This window comes from Gopherus evgoodei, chromosome 2, assembly GCF_007399415.2.
Source record: "Gopherus evgoodei ecotype Sinaloan lineage chromosome 2, rGopEvg1_v1.p, whole genome shotgun sequence".
NCBI classification, from domain to species: domain Eukaryota; kingdom Metazoa; phylum Chordata; order Testudines; family Testudinidae; genus Gopherus; species Gopherus evgoodei.
In genome coordinates, this window is record NC_044323.1 from 294,387,413 (window position 1) to 294,405,914 (window position 18,502).

General features: G+C 49.6%; 1 protein-coding gene across 3 annotated transcripts in view; it reads right to left on the minus strand.

Annotated features, from left to right (window-relative positions):
- ZC3H3 (zinc finger CCCH-type containing 3) overlaps nt 1-1,593 on the minus strand; it is a 351,980-nt gene extending 350,387 nt beyond the window's left edge. For all 3 annotated transcript variants that reach the window (XM_030553922.1, XM_030553923.1, XM_030553924.1), the window contains exon 1: nt 1,487-1,593. In XM_030553922.1, coding sequence (XP_030409782.1) covers nt 1,487-1,532 — 46 coding nt within the window. In that variant the 5' untranslated portion in view covers nt 1,533-1,593. The remainder of the gene's footprint in view (nt 1-1,486) is intronic.
- Between the last annotated feature and the right edge of the window lie 16,909 nt (nt 1,594-18,502).

The window sequence follows — 18,502 nt, forward strand, 5'->3', positions numbered from 1 at the left end:
AGGCAGGAACATTGACACTGCTATTTTTAGTCCTGTGGTATGTGCCCAAGCTGGCCTGGGCTCTGAGGCCTTGGCTACACTGGTGCTTTACAGCGCTGCAACTTTCTCGCTCAGGGGTGTGAAAAAAACACCCCCTTGAGCGCTGCAAGGTACAGTGCTGTAAAGCGCCAGTGTAAACAGTGCCCAAGCGCTGAGAGCGCGGCTCCCAGCACTGCAAGCTAAACCCCATGAGGAGGTGGAGTACGTGCTGGGCTGGGAGAGCTCTCTCCCAGCGCTGACGCTGCGACCACACACTTCAGAGTGCTGCCTCGGCAGCGCTCCCGCAGCAGCGCTTTGAAGTTTCGAGTGTAGCCATACCCTAAGACTCACTGCCATGGGTTTGGGGTTTTTGTTCTCTAGAGGTACCTTCAGTCAAAGATGAAAGCACAAGTGGATTTGCAGGACCCAAGGTGGGGTTTCTAGCACTGCAAATTAGAAAAATCAACCTTGCAACCCGCAAAGCAAGGCACCCCTCAGCTCAGGCACGGGAGCTCAGCTGGTGTCTTTCACCAGGAGCTAGGCAAGGCCACACAAACAGGTCCCAGCCTCTCTGCAAAGGACCTGAGAGACTGGGGGAGCCTTTAGGGATCCCAGGGGAGGTAAGGAAGGTGCCCACTCTTTGCATCACGGCCCAGACTTAGGGGCCACACGACCCAATCCCAGAACCAAGGACAAGAAGCTCGGGGAAAATGAGTGTCGCAGCAGGTCAGCTCCCCCCTTACTGCAGGTAAGTAGGTGGGCCCCTCGCACCGCAGCGGGGGGACAGGACTGAGGTGCGGCAGGGCAGTAGACTGGGGAAGTAGTAACAGGACTAGGGAGCAGAACACTGGCAGACTTGGGGGGGGGGCGGACAGCAGCAGGCGGGGGTAACCAGACCGAGGGGGCGACGCGACAACAGACAGACAGTAACGAACCTGGAGGGGGGCGGGGGGGGACGTGGCGTAGCGGCGGTAACGGGACCCGGCGGCGGCCCTACCGGGAGTGAATAACGGGCCCGTGGGGGGGCGGTGCTGCGATGGACCGTGGGGTGAGTAATGCGCCCACGGGTGGGCAGTGCTGCGACGAACCGGGGGGCGGGGGTGAATTACGGGCCCACCGGGAGGGGGGTGCTGCGACGGGGCTGGGGTGGTTAACGCGCCCACGGGGGGGCGGTGCTGCGACGGGGGTGGGTAACGCGCCCACGGGGGGGGGGGCGGTGCTGCGACGGGGCAGGGGACGGGGGTGGGTAACGCGCCCACGGGGGGGGCGGTGCTGCGACGGGGCAGGGGACGGGGGTGGGTAACGCGCCCACGGGGGGGGCGGTGCTGCGACGGACCGGGGGCCGGGGGTGGGTAACGCGCCCACGGGGGGGCAAAAGGGCCATCCTCAGGCCCAACAGCCCGGGGGCGGACGCTGGACACAGCGACTCGGACTCGGACCCGTTCCCTCGCGGCCCAGCGCCCCTCACCCTGCAGCAGGCGGATCTGACGCCGCAGTTGCTCCTTCTCCTCCATCCCCGCCGCTGGCCGACCCCCCGTCTACGTCATCGCCCTGCGCCCCGGCACCGGAGAGCCTCCCTCTGGAAACGTCACCAGCCCGCGACTCCTGTTTACCGGTCACGTGAGGAAGCCTTTTCACGTGACGCCGGAGGCTGCTGCATTCCGTTCCCTTGGCAACTGGAATGGGGAGGAGAGTTTACCCCGCCTACGGCCGCGGGAGCGGGACTAGGACCCGCGAGTCCAACCCAGCTCCCCGTCCCCGAGAGACCGGCCACGGCCACGCAGCGGCATGACCCTCCCTGGCGTCCCCTCCCCGCGCCGCCACGGCCCTGACCCTCCTAGCACCCCGTCTCCACCCGACGCTCCTCTTCGAGGCACCTCCCAGGTGTCCCCACCACCCCCCTGACTCTCCCCCTCCCAGGCATCCTCACCAGCCTGCACCTCCCAGGTGTCCCCACCACCCCCCTGACTCTCCCACGGCCGGGCCTTGACCCTCCTCTTTCCCTCCCAGGCACCCTCACCAGCCTGCACCTCCCAGGTGTCCCCACCACCCCCCTGACTCTCCCACGGCCAGGCCTTGACCCTCCTCTTCCCCTCCCAGGCACCCTCACCAGCCTGCACCTCCCAGGTGTCCCCACCACCCCCCTGACTCTCCCACGGCCAGGCCTTGACCCTCCTCTTCCCCTCCCAGGCACCCTCACCAGCCTGCACCTCCCAGGTGTCCCCATCACCACCCTGACTCTCCCACGGCCGGGCCTTGACCCTCCTCTTCCCCTCCCAGGCACCCTCACCAGCCTGCACCTCCCAGGTGTCCCCATCACCACCCTGACTCTCCCACAGCCAGGCCTTGACCCTCCTCTTCCCCTCCCAGGCACCCTCACCAGCCTGCACCTCCCAGGTGTCCCCACTACCCCCCTGACTCTCCCACGGCTGGGCCTTGACCCTCCCAGGCACCCTCACCAGCCTGCACCTCCCAGGTGTCCCCACCACCCGCCTGACTCTCCCACGGCCAGGCCTTGACCCTCCTCTTTCCCTCCCAGGCACCCTCACCAGCCTGCACCTCCCAGGTGTCCCCACCACCCCCCTGACTCTCCCACGGCCAGGCCTTGACCCTCCTCTTCCCCTCCCAGGCACCCTCACCAGCCTGCACCTCCCAGGTGTCCCCACCACCCCCCTGACTCTCCCACGGCCAGGCCTTGACCCTCCTCTTCCCCTCCCAGGCACCCTCACCAGCCTGCACCTCCCAGGTGTCCCCACTACCCCCCTGACTCTCCCACTGCTGGGCCTTGACCCTCCCAGGCACCCTCACCAGCCTGCACCTCCCAGGTGTCCCCACCACCCGCCTGACTCTCCCACGGCCAGGCCTTGACCCTCCTCTTTCCCTCCCAGGCACCCTCACCAGCCTGCACCTCCCAGGTGTCCCCACCACCCCCCTGACTCTCCCACGGCCAGGCCTTGACCCTCCTCTTCCCCTCCCAGGCACCCTCACCAGCCTGCACCTCCCAGGTGTCCCCACCACCCCCCTGACTCTCCCACGGCCAGGCCTTGACCCTCCTCTTCCCCTCCCTGGCACCCTCACCAGCCTGCACCTCCCAGGTGTCCCCACCACCCCCCTGACTCTCCCACGGCCAGGCCTTGACCCTCCTCTTCCCCTCCCAGGCACCCTCACCAGCCTGCACCTCCCAGGTGCCCCCACTATCCCCCTGACTCTCCCACGGCTGCGCCTTGACCCTCCCAAGCACCCTCACCAGCCTGCACCTCCCAGGTGTCCCCACCACCCCCCTGACTCTCCCACGGCCAGGCCTTGACCCTCCTCTTCCCCTCCCAGGCACCCTCACCAGCCTGCACCTCCCAGGTGTCCCCATCACCACCCTGACTCTCCCACGGCCGGGTCTTGACCCTCCTCTTCCCCTCCCAGGCACCCTCACCAGCCTGCACCTCCCAGGTGTCCCCACCACCCCCCTGACTCTCCCACGGCCGGCCTTGACCCTCCTCTTCCCCTCCCAGGCGTCCCCACTACCCCCCTGACTCTCCCACGGCCAGGCCTTGACCCTCCTCTTCCCCTCCCAGGCACCCTCACCAGCCTGCACCTCCCAGGTGTCCCCACCACCCCCCTGACTCTCCCACGGCCGGCCTTGACCCTCCTCTTCCCCTCCCAGGCAGCCTCACCACCCTGCACCTCCCAGGTGTCCCCATCACCACCCTGACTCTCCCACGGCCGGGCCTTGACCCTCCTCTTCCCCTCTCAGGCACCCTCACCAGCCTGCACCTCCCAGGTGTCCCCATCACCACCCTGACTCTCCCACGGCCGGGCCTTGACCCTCCCAGGCACCCTCACCAGCCTGCACCTCCCAGGTGTCCCCACCACCCCCCTGACTCTCCCACGGCCAGGCCTTGACCCTCCTCTTTCCCTCCCAGGCACCCTCACCAGCCTGCACCTCCCAGGTGTCCCCACCACCCCCCTGACTCTCCCACGGCCAGGCCTTGACCCTCCTCTTCCCCTCCCAGGCACCCTCACCAGCCTGCACCTCCCAGGTGTCCCCACCACCACCCAGACTCTCCTTTTCTCTTCCCAGGTATCCCCCCATCTCCATGGCCCTGACCCTCCTTCTCTTCCCAGGCAGCCCATACCCCGGCCCTGACTCTCCTCTTCCCTTTCCAAGTGTCTTCATACCCCTGAGCCTCCCCCACTCATCCCAGGCACCCCACCATCCTGCCCCCCACTTGCCCTACCAGGCATCCTTCCACCTCCTCTTCTCCTCTCAGGCACCCACAACCATCACCACCATCTGCTGCGCCAGCAGCGCTTCCAGCCATGTGACAGGCACCTGCTCCTGGTAGTTAGAAGATTGGCACACTTTAAGTGAAAACAACCAAGCACACTGCAATAAAAAAGCTAAGGCAGTAGAAAAACTGGCCAAATAGCAATTGCTAACATGGAAAAGTAAAGAAGATAATGTCTAATGTATTTGTAGCTGTCTTTTAATGCAATTGAGTAACTAGAAATAAGGAAGATCTGGCACCATATGAATATACAACTTTCTACAGACCAACAGCAGGTGCTCTGTGGACCACAGTTTGAGAACTGCAGTACTAGAAGCCTGATTCAAAGTCCATGGAGGTCAGTAGAGAGTTTTGTTAATTTCAGTGGGCTTTGGGTCAGACCCTAAATGATGAATTAGATAAGTACCAGGGCTGTTGATTAATTGCAGTTAACTCATGCGATTAACTCAGAAAAATGAATGGAATAATGGCCCTGCCCTACATCATCCAGACATTATGAACGCAAATACATTAAAGATTACGAAGCACTCCATTACTATGGTAATTAGGACATAGATAGTATTACCACATTTTTATTTCTCAGTTTGACTATTGGTTCTTATAGACTCATCCCTTGTTAATATTTTTATTACCATAGTGCCCAGGAACCCTAGTCATGGACCGGAGCCCCACTGTGTTAGGCACTGTACAAAGATGATCCCTGCCCCAAAGAGCTTACAATCTTTGTATAAAACAAGAAACAATAGATGGAGACAGACAGATAGGGGAGTACAAGGAAATAATGGACTAATATTGGTCAACACGTTTAGTTATTTTTTTGCAGGATTGCAACAAAGGAGAGTTTTAAGGGGGTTTTGAAAATGGATAATAAGATAGCTTGATGGATGTTTACAGGCATAGGCACCGAATCCATGGGTGCTTAGCACCCACCAGCAGCCAAGCTCCCATCCCTCCCGCCCTTTCCCATCCACCTGTGGCTTCTGCCGATCAACTCCTCCTCCTGGAGCCTCCTGAATGCTGCAGAACAGCTGTTCAGCGGTGTACGGGAGGTGCTGGAAGGGAGGGGGTGCGCTCAGGTAAGGGGCAGAAGGGGGTGGGGAAGAGGAGGAATGGGGGCAGGAATAGGCGGGCAGGGGTAGGGCCTTGGAGATGGGGGTGGAGTGGAAGTGGGAAGGGGTGGAGATTTAAGAGAAGAGGTAGGGTCTGGGGTTAAGTGGGCATTGAGTAACCCCAGGGAAAATTAAAAGCTAGCACATGTTGATGGGAAGTTCCTCTCAAGCACGAGAGGCAACAGAAGTGAAAGAATGAAGGGGCTTGTTAGATTTTCAGAAAAGTGAAGATGGAGGCTGGTATCCTGGGCTGATCATAAGCTGAAATAAACCTTTCAATACTGACTGATAAATGAAGTTGTGGATAGGCCACAAAGGCCCTTGAAGTAAAGACAAATAGCTTATGTTTGATACAATAGAGAAAGGGGAGCCAGTGGAAGAATGTACAGAGAGGAGTGACGTGGTCAAAGCAACAGGCTAGGGAAATGATCATTGCAGCTGCGCCCTGAATGGCTATGAGTGAGGCAAGAGTGCATTTGTCAAGGCCAAAAAGAAGGAATGGGTAAGAAATGGTGTCCCTAGCCTCTGTTTGTCAGAGGGTGGAGATGGATGGTAGGAGAGAAATCGCTTGATCATTACCTGTTAGGTTCACTCCCTCTAGGGCACCTGGCATTGGCCACTGTCGGAAGACAGGATACTGGGCTGGATGGACCTTTGGTCTGACCCAGTATGGCCGTTCTTATGTTCTTAAGGATGTTTCAGTAATGAAGGTACAAGATTATGAGAGTTTTAGCTGTGTGGATGGCTGGAAAAGGCCTCATCTTAGAGATGTTATGAAAGAAGAATCATCAAATATTAGTCATAGCCTGGATATGAAAACCTGGACAGATGTTCAGGTTGAAGATAATGCCCAGGTTACAGGCCTGAGTGACAGGCAGGATGGTGGTAGTGTTTACAGTGATTGAGAGGGGAAGTAGTGGGGTGAGCTGGGAATAAGAGCTTTGTTTTTAACCATGTTAAACATGAGGTGATGGCTAGACATTCATGAGGAGATGCCAGAGAGTCCGGCTGACCTTTTAATTTGGATAGAAGAAAGCAGGTCTGATGAAGAGATGTAGATCTAGGAGTCATCAGCATAAAGATGATAGTTTAATTTCTGTTTATGGATGAGACTACCCAGAGATGAGGTGCAGAGGGAGAAGACAGAGGGACCGAGGGCAAAGCCCTGTAGAATTCCCCTACAGAAAGTTGGAGGGCAGAATGTGGAGGATCCTCTGAAGGACACACTGAAGGAGCAGTACTTCAGATGGCTGAAGCTATGGCTGAAGTTGTCCAGAGTAGACCTGCTTTGAGCAAGGTTGCATAACATGGCAGTTGAACTACAGGAAGCCAGTCTATACAAGAGCTCCTTATGTTGCTACCACTGATGGTAGCCACAGTGGAAAATGTTAACCTTTCAATTGTAATGCATTCAAATGTCACTAAATAAAGACATTTCTGCAGCTTAACAAATGGGGCAAGTGGGAAGATTTTAGAGCCCTCCCCTGAAAGGTAGGAACAGTGTATAGGATGGGCTTTGTCAACTAGGTTAAAAAAAAAACCTGACTTGAGGAGGTAGAAGAGCCTGTGGTATGTGAACATAACGGCTCATTGTTGGTGTGTTGTTGAATGTGGATTTTCTCCAAAGAAAATGTTATCTGCTGTTAACAGCCCATCAGATTTGAAAAAGCCCCTTATTAGCACTTGAGTAACTTTACTCACTGTGCTGTGAGCCCAAAGCGTTAGTGAGTTGGTTGGGTTTGCACTGGCTGTGAATCCCTTCTGTTGGGAGTCCCTTCTCCATCTCAGACATAGCTTTGCGCAGTAAATGTGTGTTTCAGATCAAGACTGAACGCTTTCTGGAAGATGCTTTAGTGAAACACAAGGTACTGAGCTAGTACAGGAGTAACTAGATGAAATTCTCTGACCTGTGTTATACAGGAGGTCAGACTAGAGCCGTGGTTCCCAAAGTGGAGTTCGTGAAATGTTACAGGAGGTTCTCAGAAAAAAATCCCTAATGGCAGATAGAGCTGTCCCTAGAGACCCTGGGCAGCACGGGGCCAGCAGCTTGGAGCCCCTGGACTTCCAAGAGCTAAGCAGATCAAAGCACGCATGTCTATCACACTGAGGAGGTTTAAATTTCAAGACTCCTTATAAGAAATGGAAAGGGAGGTGGATATTTTTTGCTGTTTTTAAAATTAAATAGGCAGCTAGTATTGTTTTTAAAATTATGATGAAGAACAAGTTTAAGCTTTGTTGTAACGTCTGTTGTTTGCCTGGACTGCTCAAGACCGGAATGCTTGTGTAGGAGGAACTCTTTGAGTTGGCTTCTTAAATACCTTCCTGCTGTTTCACATCTGATACTCCTTGATGAAACATAGGAGCCTTGTCTTATAACAGGTGTCAGAGAAATGCTTAGTTCTCACTTTTTGGTTGGGTGCAGCAGAGTCAGATACTTTATTTTCTCTTTACAATTGTATAGAGGGAGGGAGTGCCCTAGGACACAGGGTTGCCCCAGTCCTAGGCAGGTCTCTCCACAGGTAAACAATTACAGCAAGCATTTATACCTTTTGTTACATACAATAATAAGCAACAGCTGCATTTTGTTTATACATAGGTCATCTTGATATCTTATTTTTCTCACCTCTATTTAGACGCTAGTCTACATTCCTCATTGTTGACACAAGATCACAACAACTTCTCACACAGTTCTTTCCCACTCGCCTCACAGAATCCTCGCTTCCTCAAATCTCCCGTTATTAGGGTTACAGCTAGCCTGACTCTTGCTCTACTTCCACACAGGCTTATTCAAAGTGACACAAGCTACGAAAGTGAGATCTTGGAAGAGTGTTGCTATTTTCATAATGTAATAAAAATACTGTAATGATAAATGATAATAGTAAATAGTGTGTAATCAGCATGTCATAAAAACAAATTTTATATTTCCAAGATCACTGCTTTTATAGTTTATACTCAGGTAAAGGAGAAAATCCCTGGAAATATTCATTTTTAGGAGGGGGTTTGTGAGACTTGACATGTTAGTGAAAGGGGTTCACAGGTTGTTAAAGTTTGGGAGCCACTGAACTAGATGATCTAATGGTACCTTCTGGCCTTTACATCTATGAAGTTATATGAAACAATCCCTCTGTGCCTCACTTTCCCACCAGCAAAACAGGGATAATAGCAGCATCCTACCTCCCAGGGGTGTTGTGAGGATAAATACATTAGAATGTGAGGTGTACAGATACTACAGCAAGGGGGGCATGTAGCAGGGTGGCTTGCCTGTGGGCTGGAGAGCCTGGGACTAACCCAGCCCTGATTACAGGACAAGCCCCACCTGTGAGGAATCCGAGGCTTCCTGTATGAAAGGAGCTGGGTTTACGTGTTGGGAGGCTCTATCTGGGGAAAGAGCTGGTGGGAGGAGACTGTAGGGCACAAGAAGGATCCTGTGGGCCCTGACTGAGCAGTGGGCTAGCTCAGAGCAGGAAAAGAAAGCTGCAGGGAAAGGACTGAAAAAGAAAAGCTCTCCAGGCAGGGAGGCCTGGGAGAGACCCTGACTAACCAGGGAAGTGACTGGGAGATCCAGAGGGGAAGTAAAGAGACAAAGTAGGAAGTGGCCCCAGGAAGACCGCATTACAGGTAAGGGAGCTGATCCAGTTGTGCAGTGCAGGGCCCTGAGCTGCAAGGGTGGGACTGGGGTCCCCCTACCAGCCCTGCACAAAGGTTGTTGAGCTTAGCAAGGAGCAGCAGGCTGAACTGAGGCCTGGCTGAAGAAGAGCGTCAGAAAAGGGAGATGGCTTTTTGTTCTCATTAAAGAGAGTTTGGGACTCTTAAGAGCATAAATATGGCCATAGCAGGCATAGGTGCCGACTCTGCTCTGCACCCATCAGCAGCTGAGCTGCCCGCTGCACCCTTCCCCACCTCACCTCCGCGTCCGCCTCCTCCCAGCACACCACATCTCCACTCCTCCCTCCCTCCCAGCATTTGCTGCCACCAAACAGCTGTAGCAAGCTCTGGGAGGGAGGGGGGGAGGAACGGGAACGTGGTACGCTCAGGGGACGAGGCGGGGCTGGGATGGGAATTTGGGGAAGGAGTCGAATGGGGCGGGGGGGTGGAGTTGGGGCAGGGACTTTGGGGAAGGGGTTGGAATGGGAGTGAGAGGGGTCAGGGCAGGGTAGGGGTGGAGTCGGGGCAGAGGGGGGTCAAGCACTCACCAGCACCAGAAGAAGTCAGCGCCTATGATACCAGGGCAGACCAATGGTCCATCCAGCCCAGTACCCTGTCTTCCAACAGTGGCCAATGCCAGGTGCTTCAGAGAGACTGAACAGAACAGGGCAATTATCGAGTGATCCATCCCCTGTTGTCCAGTCCCAACTTCTGGCAGTCAGAGGCTTTGAGATACCCTCAGCAAGGGGTTACATCCCCGACCATCTTGGGCCCTAGCCATTAATGGACCCTATTCTCCATTAACTTGTCTAACGCTTTTTTGTACACACTTGTACTTTTGCCCTTCACAACATATTCTGGCAAGGAGTTCCACAGATTGACTGTGCGTTGTGTGAAGAAGTACCTTCTTGTTTGTTTTAAACCTGCTGCCTATTAATTACATTGGGTGACCCCTGGTTCTTGAGTTATGTGAATAAATAACATTGCCTTATTCACTTTCTCCACACCATTCACAATTTTATAGACCTCTATCATATCAATTTAGTATGTCTCTTTTTGATCTCTCTTCATATGGAAGTTATTCCATACCCCATAGCATTTTTGTTGCCCTTCTCGGTACATTTTCCAATTCTAATATATCGTTTCTGAGAGATGGTGACCAGAACTGCATGCAGCATTCAAGTTGTGGGCATACCATGGATATATAGAGAGGCATTATGATATTTTTCTCTCTTATTTTCAATCCTTTTCCTAATGGTTTCTAACATTCTGTTCGCTTTTTTGACTGCCGCTGCACATTGAGTGGATGTTTTCAGAGAACTATCCACATGACTTCAAGATCTCTTTCTTGAGGGGTAACAGCTAATTTAGATGCCATCATTTTGTATGTATAGTTGAGATTATGTTCTGCAGTGTGCATTACTTTGCATTTATCAACATTGAATTTCATCTGCCATTTTACTGCCTAGTCACTAAGGCTGCGAGTCTTTCATAGAGGTCAAGGAAGTCACAGATTGTGTGACTTTCCAGGATTTCTGCACTGGCCAGTACTGCTGACTCCAGAACCAACAAAGCAGCTGGGGCAGCCCCGGGGCCAGCCACACTGGCCGCTGCTCAGGTGGCCTCAGGCAACTAGTCCTGAGCACTGCCCTGGAACAGTGAGATCCCTTTATAACTCTTTGCTGTCAGTTTTGGATTTAACTATCTTGAGTAATTTAGTATTGTCTACAAACTTTGCTGCCAAACTGCTTACCCCTTTTTACCGGATCATTTATGAATATCTTGAACAGCACAGTGCCAGTACAGATCCCTGGGGGACACAGCTATTTGCTTGTCTCCACTTTGAAAACTGACTAATTATTCCTACCCTTTGTTTCTGATCCTTTAATCAGTTACTGATCCATGATAGGACCTTCCCTCTTATCCCAGGACACTTTACTTTGCTTAAGAGCCTTTGGTGAGGAACCTTGTCAAAGACTTTCTGAAACTCCAAGTGGGGCATGATTCCCCTTTGCAAAAGCTATGTTGACTCTTTCCCAACATATTATGTTCATTTATGTGTCTGATAATTCTGTTCTTTATATAGTTTCAACCAATTTGCCTGGTATTAAAGTTAGGCTTACCACCCTGTAATTGCCAGGATCATCTCCGGAGCCTTTTTTTAAAATTGGCATCACATCAGCCATCCTCCAGTCATTTGATATGGAAGCTGATTTAAGTAAGAGGTTACATATCACAGTAAGTAGTTCTGCAATTTCATCCTTCAGAGCTCCTGGATGACTGACCTAGGCGTCGCCAAATTAAATTAATAGGCAGCAGGATTAAAACAAAAAAAAATGAAGTATTTCTTCACACAATGCACAATCAACCTGTGGAACTCTTTGCTAGAGGATGTTGTGAAGGCCAAGACTATAACAGGGTTAAAAAAAGAACTAGATAAATTCATGGAGGATAGGTCCATCCATGGCTATTAGCCAGGATGGGCAAGGATGGTGTCTCTAGCCTCTGTTTGCCAGAAGCTGGAAATGACAATAGAGGATGGATCACTCAATGATTACCTGTTCTGTTCATTCCCTCTGAAGCACCTGGCATTGGCCACTGTCGGAAGACAGGACACTAGGCTAGATGGACCTTTGGTCTGACCCAGTGTGGCTATTCTTATGTTCTTATGAATACCATCTGGTCCTGGTGACTTACTACAGTTTAATTTATCAGTTTGTTTCAAAACCTCCTCTAATGACACTTCAATCTGGGACAGTTCCTCCGATTTGTCACCTAAAAACAATGGCTCCGGTGTGGGAATCTCCCTCTCATCCTCTGCAGTGAAGAGGGATGCAAAGAATTCATTGAGCTTTCCCATAATGGTCTTGTTTTCCTTGAATGCTCTTTTAGCACCTCAATTGCCCAGTGACCCCACTGATTGATTAGTAGGCTTCCTGCTTCCGATGTAATTACAAAAAAATTGCTGTTAGAATGTGTGTCTTTTGCTAGTTGCTTTTCAGATTTTTTGCCTGCCTGATTATACTTACACTTGACTTGCCAGAATTTATCTTCCTTTCTATTTTCCCCAGCAGGATTTGACTTCCAATTTTTAAAAGATGTCTTTTTGTCTCTAACTACCTCCTTTAGTCTGTTGCTTGGCCAGGGTGCCATTTTTTGGTCCTCTCACTGGCTTTCATTATTTGGAGTATATGTTTAGTTTGAGCCTCTATTCTGATATTTTTAAAAAGTGTCCATGAAGTGTCCAGGTATTTCACTTTTGTGATTGTTCCTCTTAATTTCTGTTTAAGTAGACTCCTAATTTTTGGGTAGTTCCCCTTTTTGAAGTTGAAAGGACAATTTCTTGGTTAGGACAACTGGGACCCCAAAACGGGTGGGCTAAAGACAGTGAACCAGCTGGTGGACCAAATAACTAGGCAGAGAAACCTCCACAATGCCAGGGGCATTAGCCCAGTAAGAGAGATGTGATGCCACACATGGTCATGAGGGAGTGCCTAGCAGTGAGTGAACTATGTAAGTATCTGAGATAGATAGCGTATACCTTACAGATGTCTACTATTGTTGGGGGCAAAGTACAGACCCAAGGGATGCTGCAACATTAAAATAAACTCCTTTTTCCCTTTGCTGGATTAATGCCAAATGCCAAACATTCAGCAGTCTTGCTAGATGTGTGTTAAAAACACACATTTGGAAAACCACAAAGTATTCCTGACACTTGTTCTTTGATAATTACACTGCAGTTGCATGACACTTGTTTGTGAGTCTAATTTAATTAAAGAAACAGTAAAAAGCAAATACAAGCTTTTGATGCTGGGTTGGCAGGGCGTCTGTACATGAGAACATGCCCCAGGGAAGATGGCACGCGTTCAAGAAATTAAATTGTCTCATTCTGCCTAGAACAGACCTTGTGCTAATCCCTCTAATGGGTTTAAACGTCACTAGAACTGTGTATCTTGTGACATGCATGCAATAGGACCCAATTAAATTACTCACACATTTGAAATCATAGCTTTATCAGCTTTGGTTTAGTCAGGAGTCTCTTGGTGGCTTACGGGAAACTTGCTGAGAAGAGCTAAAATGTTCAACTTAGTTAAGCACTGAACCAGCAGATTACAGAGAACTGATGATAGCGTGAGTGGGAGTAGCTAGCATTTCCTGCTGGCTGCTCACAGAATTTTGCTTCCAAAGGAGAATGCACAGGGATCTTCTAGGAACCTTTTACCTTTCAGTATTACCTATAATAATCATCACCCTCACCAACCCAGAGCCCTACTACTAATAGCAATAAGAGCATAATTGTTTCACTACGTAGCAAATACCAATTAATGACCAGATTTATCTAGGTATGTATATCATGTGCATCACTATCGTGTCTGTGCACCATGTATATTTGCAAAATCCAGCAGATGTCTACGTCTTTAGTTGTTTCTCTTCTTTTTGCAGTTGGAAGGGTAGAAAGGTGGGTTTTTTTATGTCATGGGAAAGACCTGCTTAAGAGAAGTGTTTTGCATTGGGATTGAAGGAAGTACTGGAATCTGTGGTCATTCTAATTTCCTGTGAAAGGGAGATCTTTGGCCACTAAGAAGGCTCTGCCTCCCACTCTGACCAGTCTCAATCATCATTCGTAGATCCACAGTCGGTGAAGAACGCAGCTATGGTGAAAGGTCCGAGTCACGGAGAGAAAGGCAGTTCCCTGCACTATGTGGGCCCAATCTACTAAGTGTTTTGAATATTAAAACCACCTTGAATTTGATCTGCAATCTAATGGGGGCCAGGGTAGCTACTGGAGCAATGTGGGGCTAATGGAGCTCATATTGACCTGTATTGACTAGGAAATTAACTGCAGCATGCAGAATGAGACAGAGGTTTTCAAGGCCTGTGTTTTCATTCCCAGGTACAGTATGTTGCAGTAATCAAGCCTGGAAGATATGAATACATGAGTCACTGCAGCCAAACCTGCACTTAACTGGAGGGGATGCAGTCTCCTGTCCAGCTAGAGATGGAAGAAGGTATTTATAATAGCTGTTGCTAGTAATGATCCAACTAGAATATCAAATTCGGTGATAAATCCTAGTCACATGCCACCTGAGGCACATTGTGCATATGCTAAGAAGAAGTAAGATAAGAACATATTTTAAATACTCAGAGTGCTCAGAACTACACCGGCTGGCTCAATCTAAAAGACTAGTAAGATAAGGAAGGTGTCAAGGATGGATTTGAAGGCAGAGAGTGAGGCTGCATGGCACATGGGATGAGGAAGTAGATTCCAAGGAAAAGAACCAGTGTCAGTGTTGGCAGAGAACTGTCAAGGGGGGAATGAAGGGAGGGCCAAACTGCAACATGTTGGCAGAACATTGAGTGCAGTGTGGGAGTGGGTACTGTAAGAGATGAGACAAGACGTAGGCTGGGCTGGGGTGGAGTTGTGCAAGACCATGAAAGTGAGGATGAGGCATCGGGGTATGATAAGGAAAGAGACAGAAGCCAATTCAAAGCTTCAGGAGGTGGTGAGATATGGCCAACAGGAAAGGATAGCGACATGCTTGATATGGGGATATGATGTGAGGTATGATGTGAGATATAGGGATATGATGTGAGAACTGGGAGGGCAGCGAAAAGGAGGAGGTTGAAGTAGGCAAGGCAAGAAGTGTTCGGGTATGGACAGAGACATACACAGGTGAAGTGACTTGCTTATGGTCATGCAGCAAGTCAGTGGTAGATCCCAGAATAGAACTGTCATAAACAGATAGCTAAGGGTTAATGTTCTTTTACCTGTAAAGGGTTAACACAGGGAACCAATCACCTGACCAGAGGACCAATCAGGAAACAAAACTTTTTCAAATCTGGGTGGAGGGAAGTTTTGGGGTGTGAGTTCTTTGTCTTTGTCTTGAGTCTGACCCTCTCAGCTCTGAGAGTGATCTTTCTATCTCCAGGCTTTCTAATCTTCCGTTTCCAAGTTGTAAGTACAAGGATAGTAAGACAATAGGTTTACATTGTTTTCTTTTGTATTTACATGTGTGTAGTTGCTGGAATGTGTTAAATTGTATTCTTTTTGGATAAGGCTGTTTATTCATTTTTTCCCTTTAAGCAATTGACCCTGTATATTGTCATCTTATTACAGAGACTATTTTTAATGTGTTTTTTTCTTTCTTTTTTTTTATATAAAGCTTTCTTTTTAAGATATGTTGGAGTTTTTCTTTAGTGGGGACTCCAGGGAATTGAGTCTGCAGCTCACCAGGGAATTGGTGGAAGGAAAAAGTCAAGGGGAAAATCTCTTTGTGTTAGATTTACTAAGCCTGACTTTGCATACCGTCTGGGTGAGGGGGAGAGATTAGCTCTCTCGGTACTTGTGTTTCCAGGACTGGAAGCAGGGAATCTCCTAGGGTCATCTAGGGAGGGGAGCCTGGGAGGAAGTAACAAGGAAACAAGGGGAGGGGGTTATTTCCCTTTGTTGTAAGACTCAAGGCATTTGAGTCTGGGGGTCCCCCAGGGAAGGTTTTGGGGAGACCACAGTGAGCTAGGCACTGTATAATTTCTTAGCTGGTGGCAGCGATACCAGGTCCAAGCTGGTAACTAAGCTTGGAGATTTTCATGCTAACACCCATATTTTGGACACTAAGGTCCAGATCTGGGAAAAAATGTTATGACAAGAACCCAGCTCTTAAGTCTCCTAGTGCTGGATCTCAAACAGCCTTCCTCCCTGTAGGAACAAATTAATACTAGTTAGAGGTGTCTAACCCTGACAGTGCTATCAGGCCACTCAGCAAGCTCTTGGGAGGCAGCTTGTTCCAGTGGATAGGGGAACTAGAGTAGGAATCAGGAGACTAGAATTCTAGTTCCAATTCTACCACTAACTTGCTTTGTGTCATTTGGCAAGTCACTTCACATTTCAGTTCTCATATTCCTCCTTTGTCTCTGTCTATACACTGGGACTGTCTTTGCCTTGTACCACACTGGGGCCCTGAGCTCAGCTGGGGATGCTCATGTTACTGTTATTTATTAGCACTGTAGTAACTCAATAATATACTTGGTCCCCAGACTGAGAAAGGAGCCCCGAAGAGCCTGACATTTATTTACTACTAAAAAAAGTTGCATCTGTTCTGAAAACTTTTGCTATTCCTACTTTAAAAAAATATGACTCCCAAGGCTAAATAAACTTTAGAATTGTATTTTCGCTGATAACAGCAAGACTCAGGAGTACCTGCCTGAGGGAGGGAGATGTCTCTTGGGTTATATAGAAAATGGAGAGGAAAATGTCAGTTACAGGAAAAGAGGCTGCAGCATGATCCTAAAGGAAGAGCCACTTTCATTTATCAAATGAGCATCACTTTTCTATTATAATTCCTGCTGCTGGGCCTCATTCTTGCCTGAGTTTAGTGCCATCACTCTTCTGGGAGCAGCATTGTACCTATGTAAAAATGAGTTTGAGAGGGAAACACTAGGAGGAAATGGGAAAGCTAGTTCAAAACTATTTTAGTGACCTTCCTGTAATTCACAGTGACAATGATTATTTTTTAGAAGTTCTTAAAGGAGAAAGGGATCTAAAAGACAATGCCTTTGAGAGCTCTTCAGTTCTCATCAGCTAAGCGAGGTCGGTCTAGGTCAGTACTGAGATGGCAGGTATCCAAAGAGGGACTTCAGGAAATAGTGGGAACATAAAGTCAACAAAAAACATGGACTTCACGGGGACACAGATTTTATGGTTCATTGCACCAACTTGTAACACGCCACACTGCCTGCTGCCCTTAATGGCTCACTTCAAACTCTTTATGCATAAAAGCCTGACCCCAAATGGCCCACTTCATTTCAAGTGACCACCGCCCACATTACTCCTTCTGCTTAACAATCTGTCCCAACCTGTGTTTAGCTCAGACACTTTGCTTCCTTCTCCACACAGAAAGAAAAGCTGCGTGTAGCGTGAAAGCTGGTACTTTCCACCTTGTCTGTCATATAATAACTCACTGACATAAGTGCTAATGAATGTAAGAGGAACGAAGGAGTTAGCCTATGTAAAACATGACACCCTGAAATTAGTGGGGTTTGGATGTACAGATAAGGAAAAGAGGCCGAAACCGTTATGCATAAGCATAAAGTACAGGGGATGTCAGAGTAATAGTCTATAAAAGTTGAGTCCTGGTCTATGTGTCTTGTGGGAAGGAGAAGCCAGGATGACAGCCACTGGTGGTGATGATGACAATGATTGACACCTCAGGGTCATAGAATCATATTAGAGTTGGAAGAGACCTCAGGAGGTCGTCTAGTCCAACCCCCTGCTCAAAGCAGGACCAACCCCAAACAAATCATCCCAGCCAGGGCTTTGTCAAGCTGGGCTTAAAAACCTCTAAGAATGGAGATTCCACCACCTCTCTAGGTAACCCATTCCAGTGCTTCACCACCCTCCGAGTGAAATCGTGTTTCCTAATATCCAACCTAGACCTCCCCCACTGCAACTTGAGACCATTGCTCCTTGTTCTGTCATCTGCCACCACTGAGAACAGCCGAGCTCCATCCTCTTTGGAAACCCCCTTCAGATAGTTGAAGGCTGCTATCAAGTCCCCTTCACTCTTCTGTTTTGTTTACTAAATAACCCCAGTTCCCTCAGCTTCTCCTTGTAAGTCATGTGCCCCAGCCCCCTAATCATTTTCATTGCCCTCCACTGGACTCTCTCCAATTTGTCCATATCCCTTCTGTAGTGGGGGGGCCCCAAAACTGAACACAATACTCCAGATATGGCCTCATTAGTGCCGAATAGAGGGGAATAATCATGTCCCTCGATCTGCTGACAGCGCTACTACTAATACAGCCCAATATGCCGTTGGCCTTCTTGGCAACGAAGGCACACTGCTGACTCATATCCAGCTTCTCGTCCACTCTAATCCCGAGGTCTTTTTCTGCAGAACTGCTGCTTAGCCAGTCGGTACTCAGCCTGTAGCAGTGCATGGGATTCTTCCTTCCTAAGTGCTGGACTCTGCACTTGTCCTTGTTGAACCTCATCAGATTTCTTTTGGCCCAATCCTCCAATTTTTCTAGGTCACTCTGGACCCTATCTCTACCCTCCAACGTATCTACCTCTTCCTACATCTTAATGTCACCCGTGAACTTGCTGAGGGTGAAATTCATCCCATCATGCAGAGCATTGATAAAGACATTAAACAAAACCGGCCAGGAGCGACCCCTGGGACACTCCACTTGATACCAGCTGCCAACTAGACATCGAGCCATTGATCACTACCCATAAGTGTAATTGATGCCAGGATTAGGATTACACATGCTGTGTTATCCCTTTCTTTCCTGCTGTGTTATAGTATTTGTGATATAGTTTATCTGTTTAGTAAAATTGTTAATAAAAGGACACTTGAGAACTTGTAAGTTGTGGTCATGGTCCCTCATGTGCTTCTGGAGTCTCTGAAGTTGGTGATGCTCATGCGACTAATCCTGCTACTGTAGTTG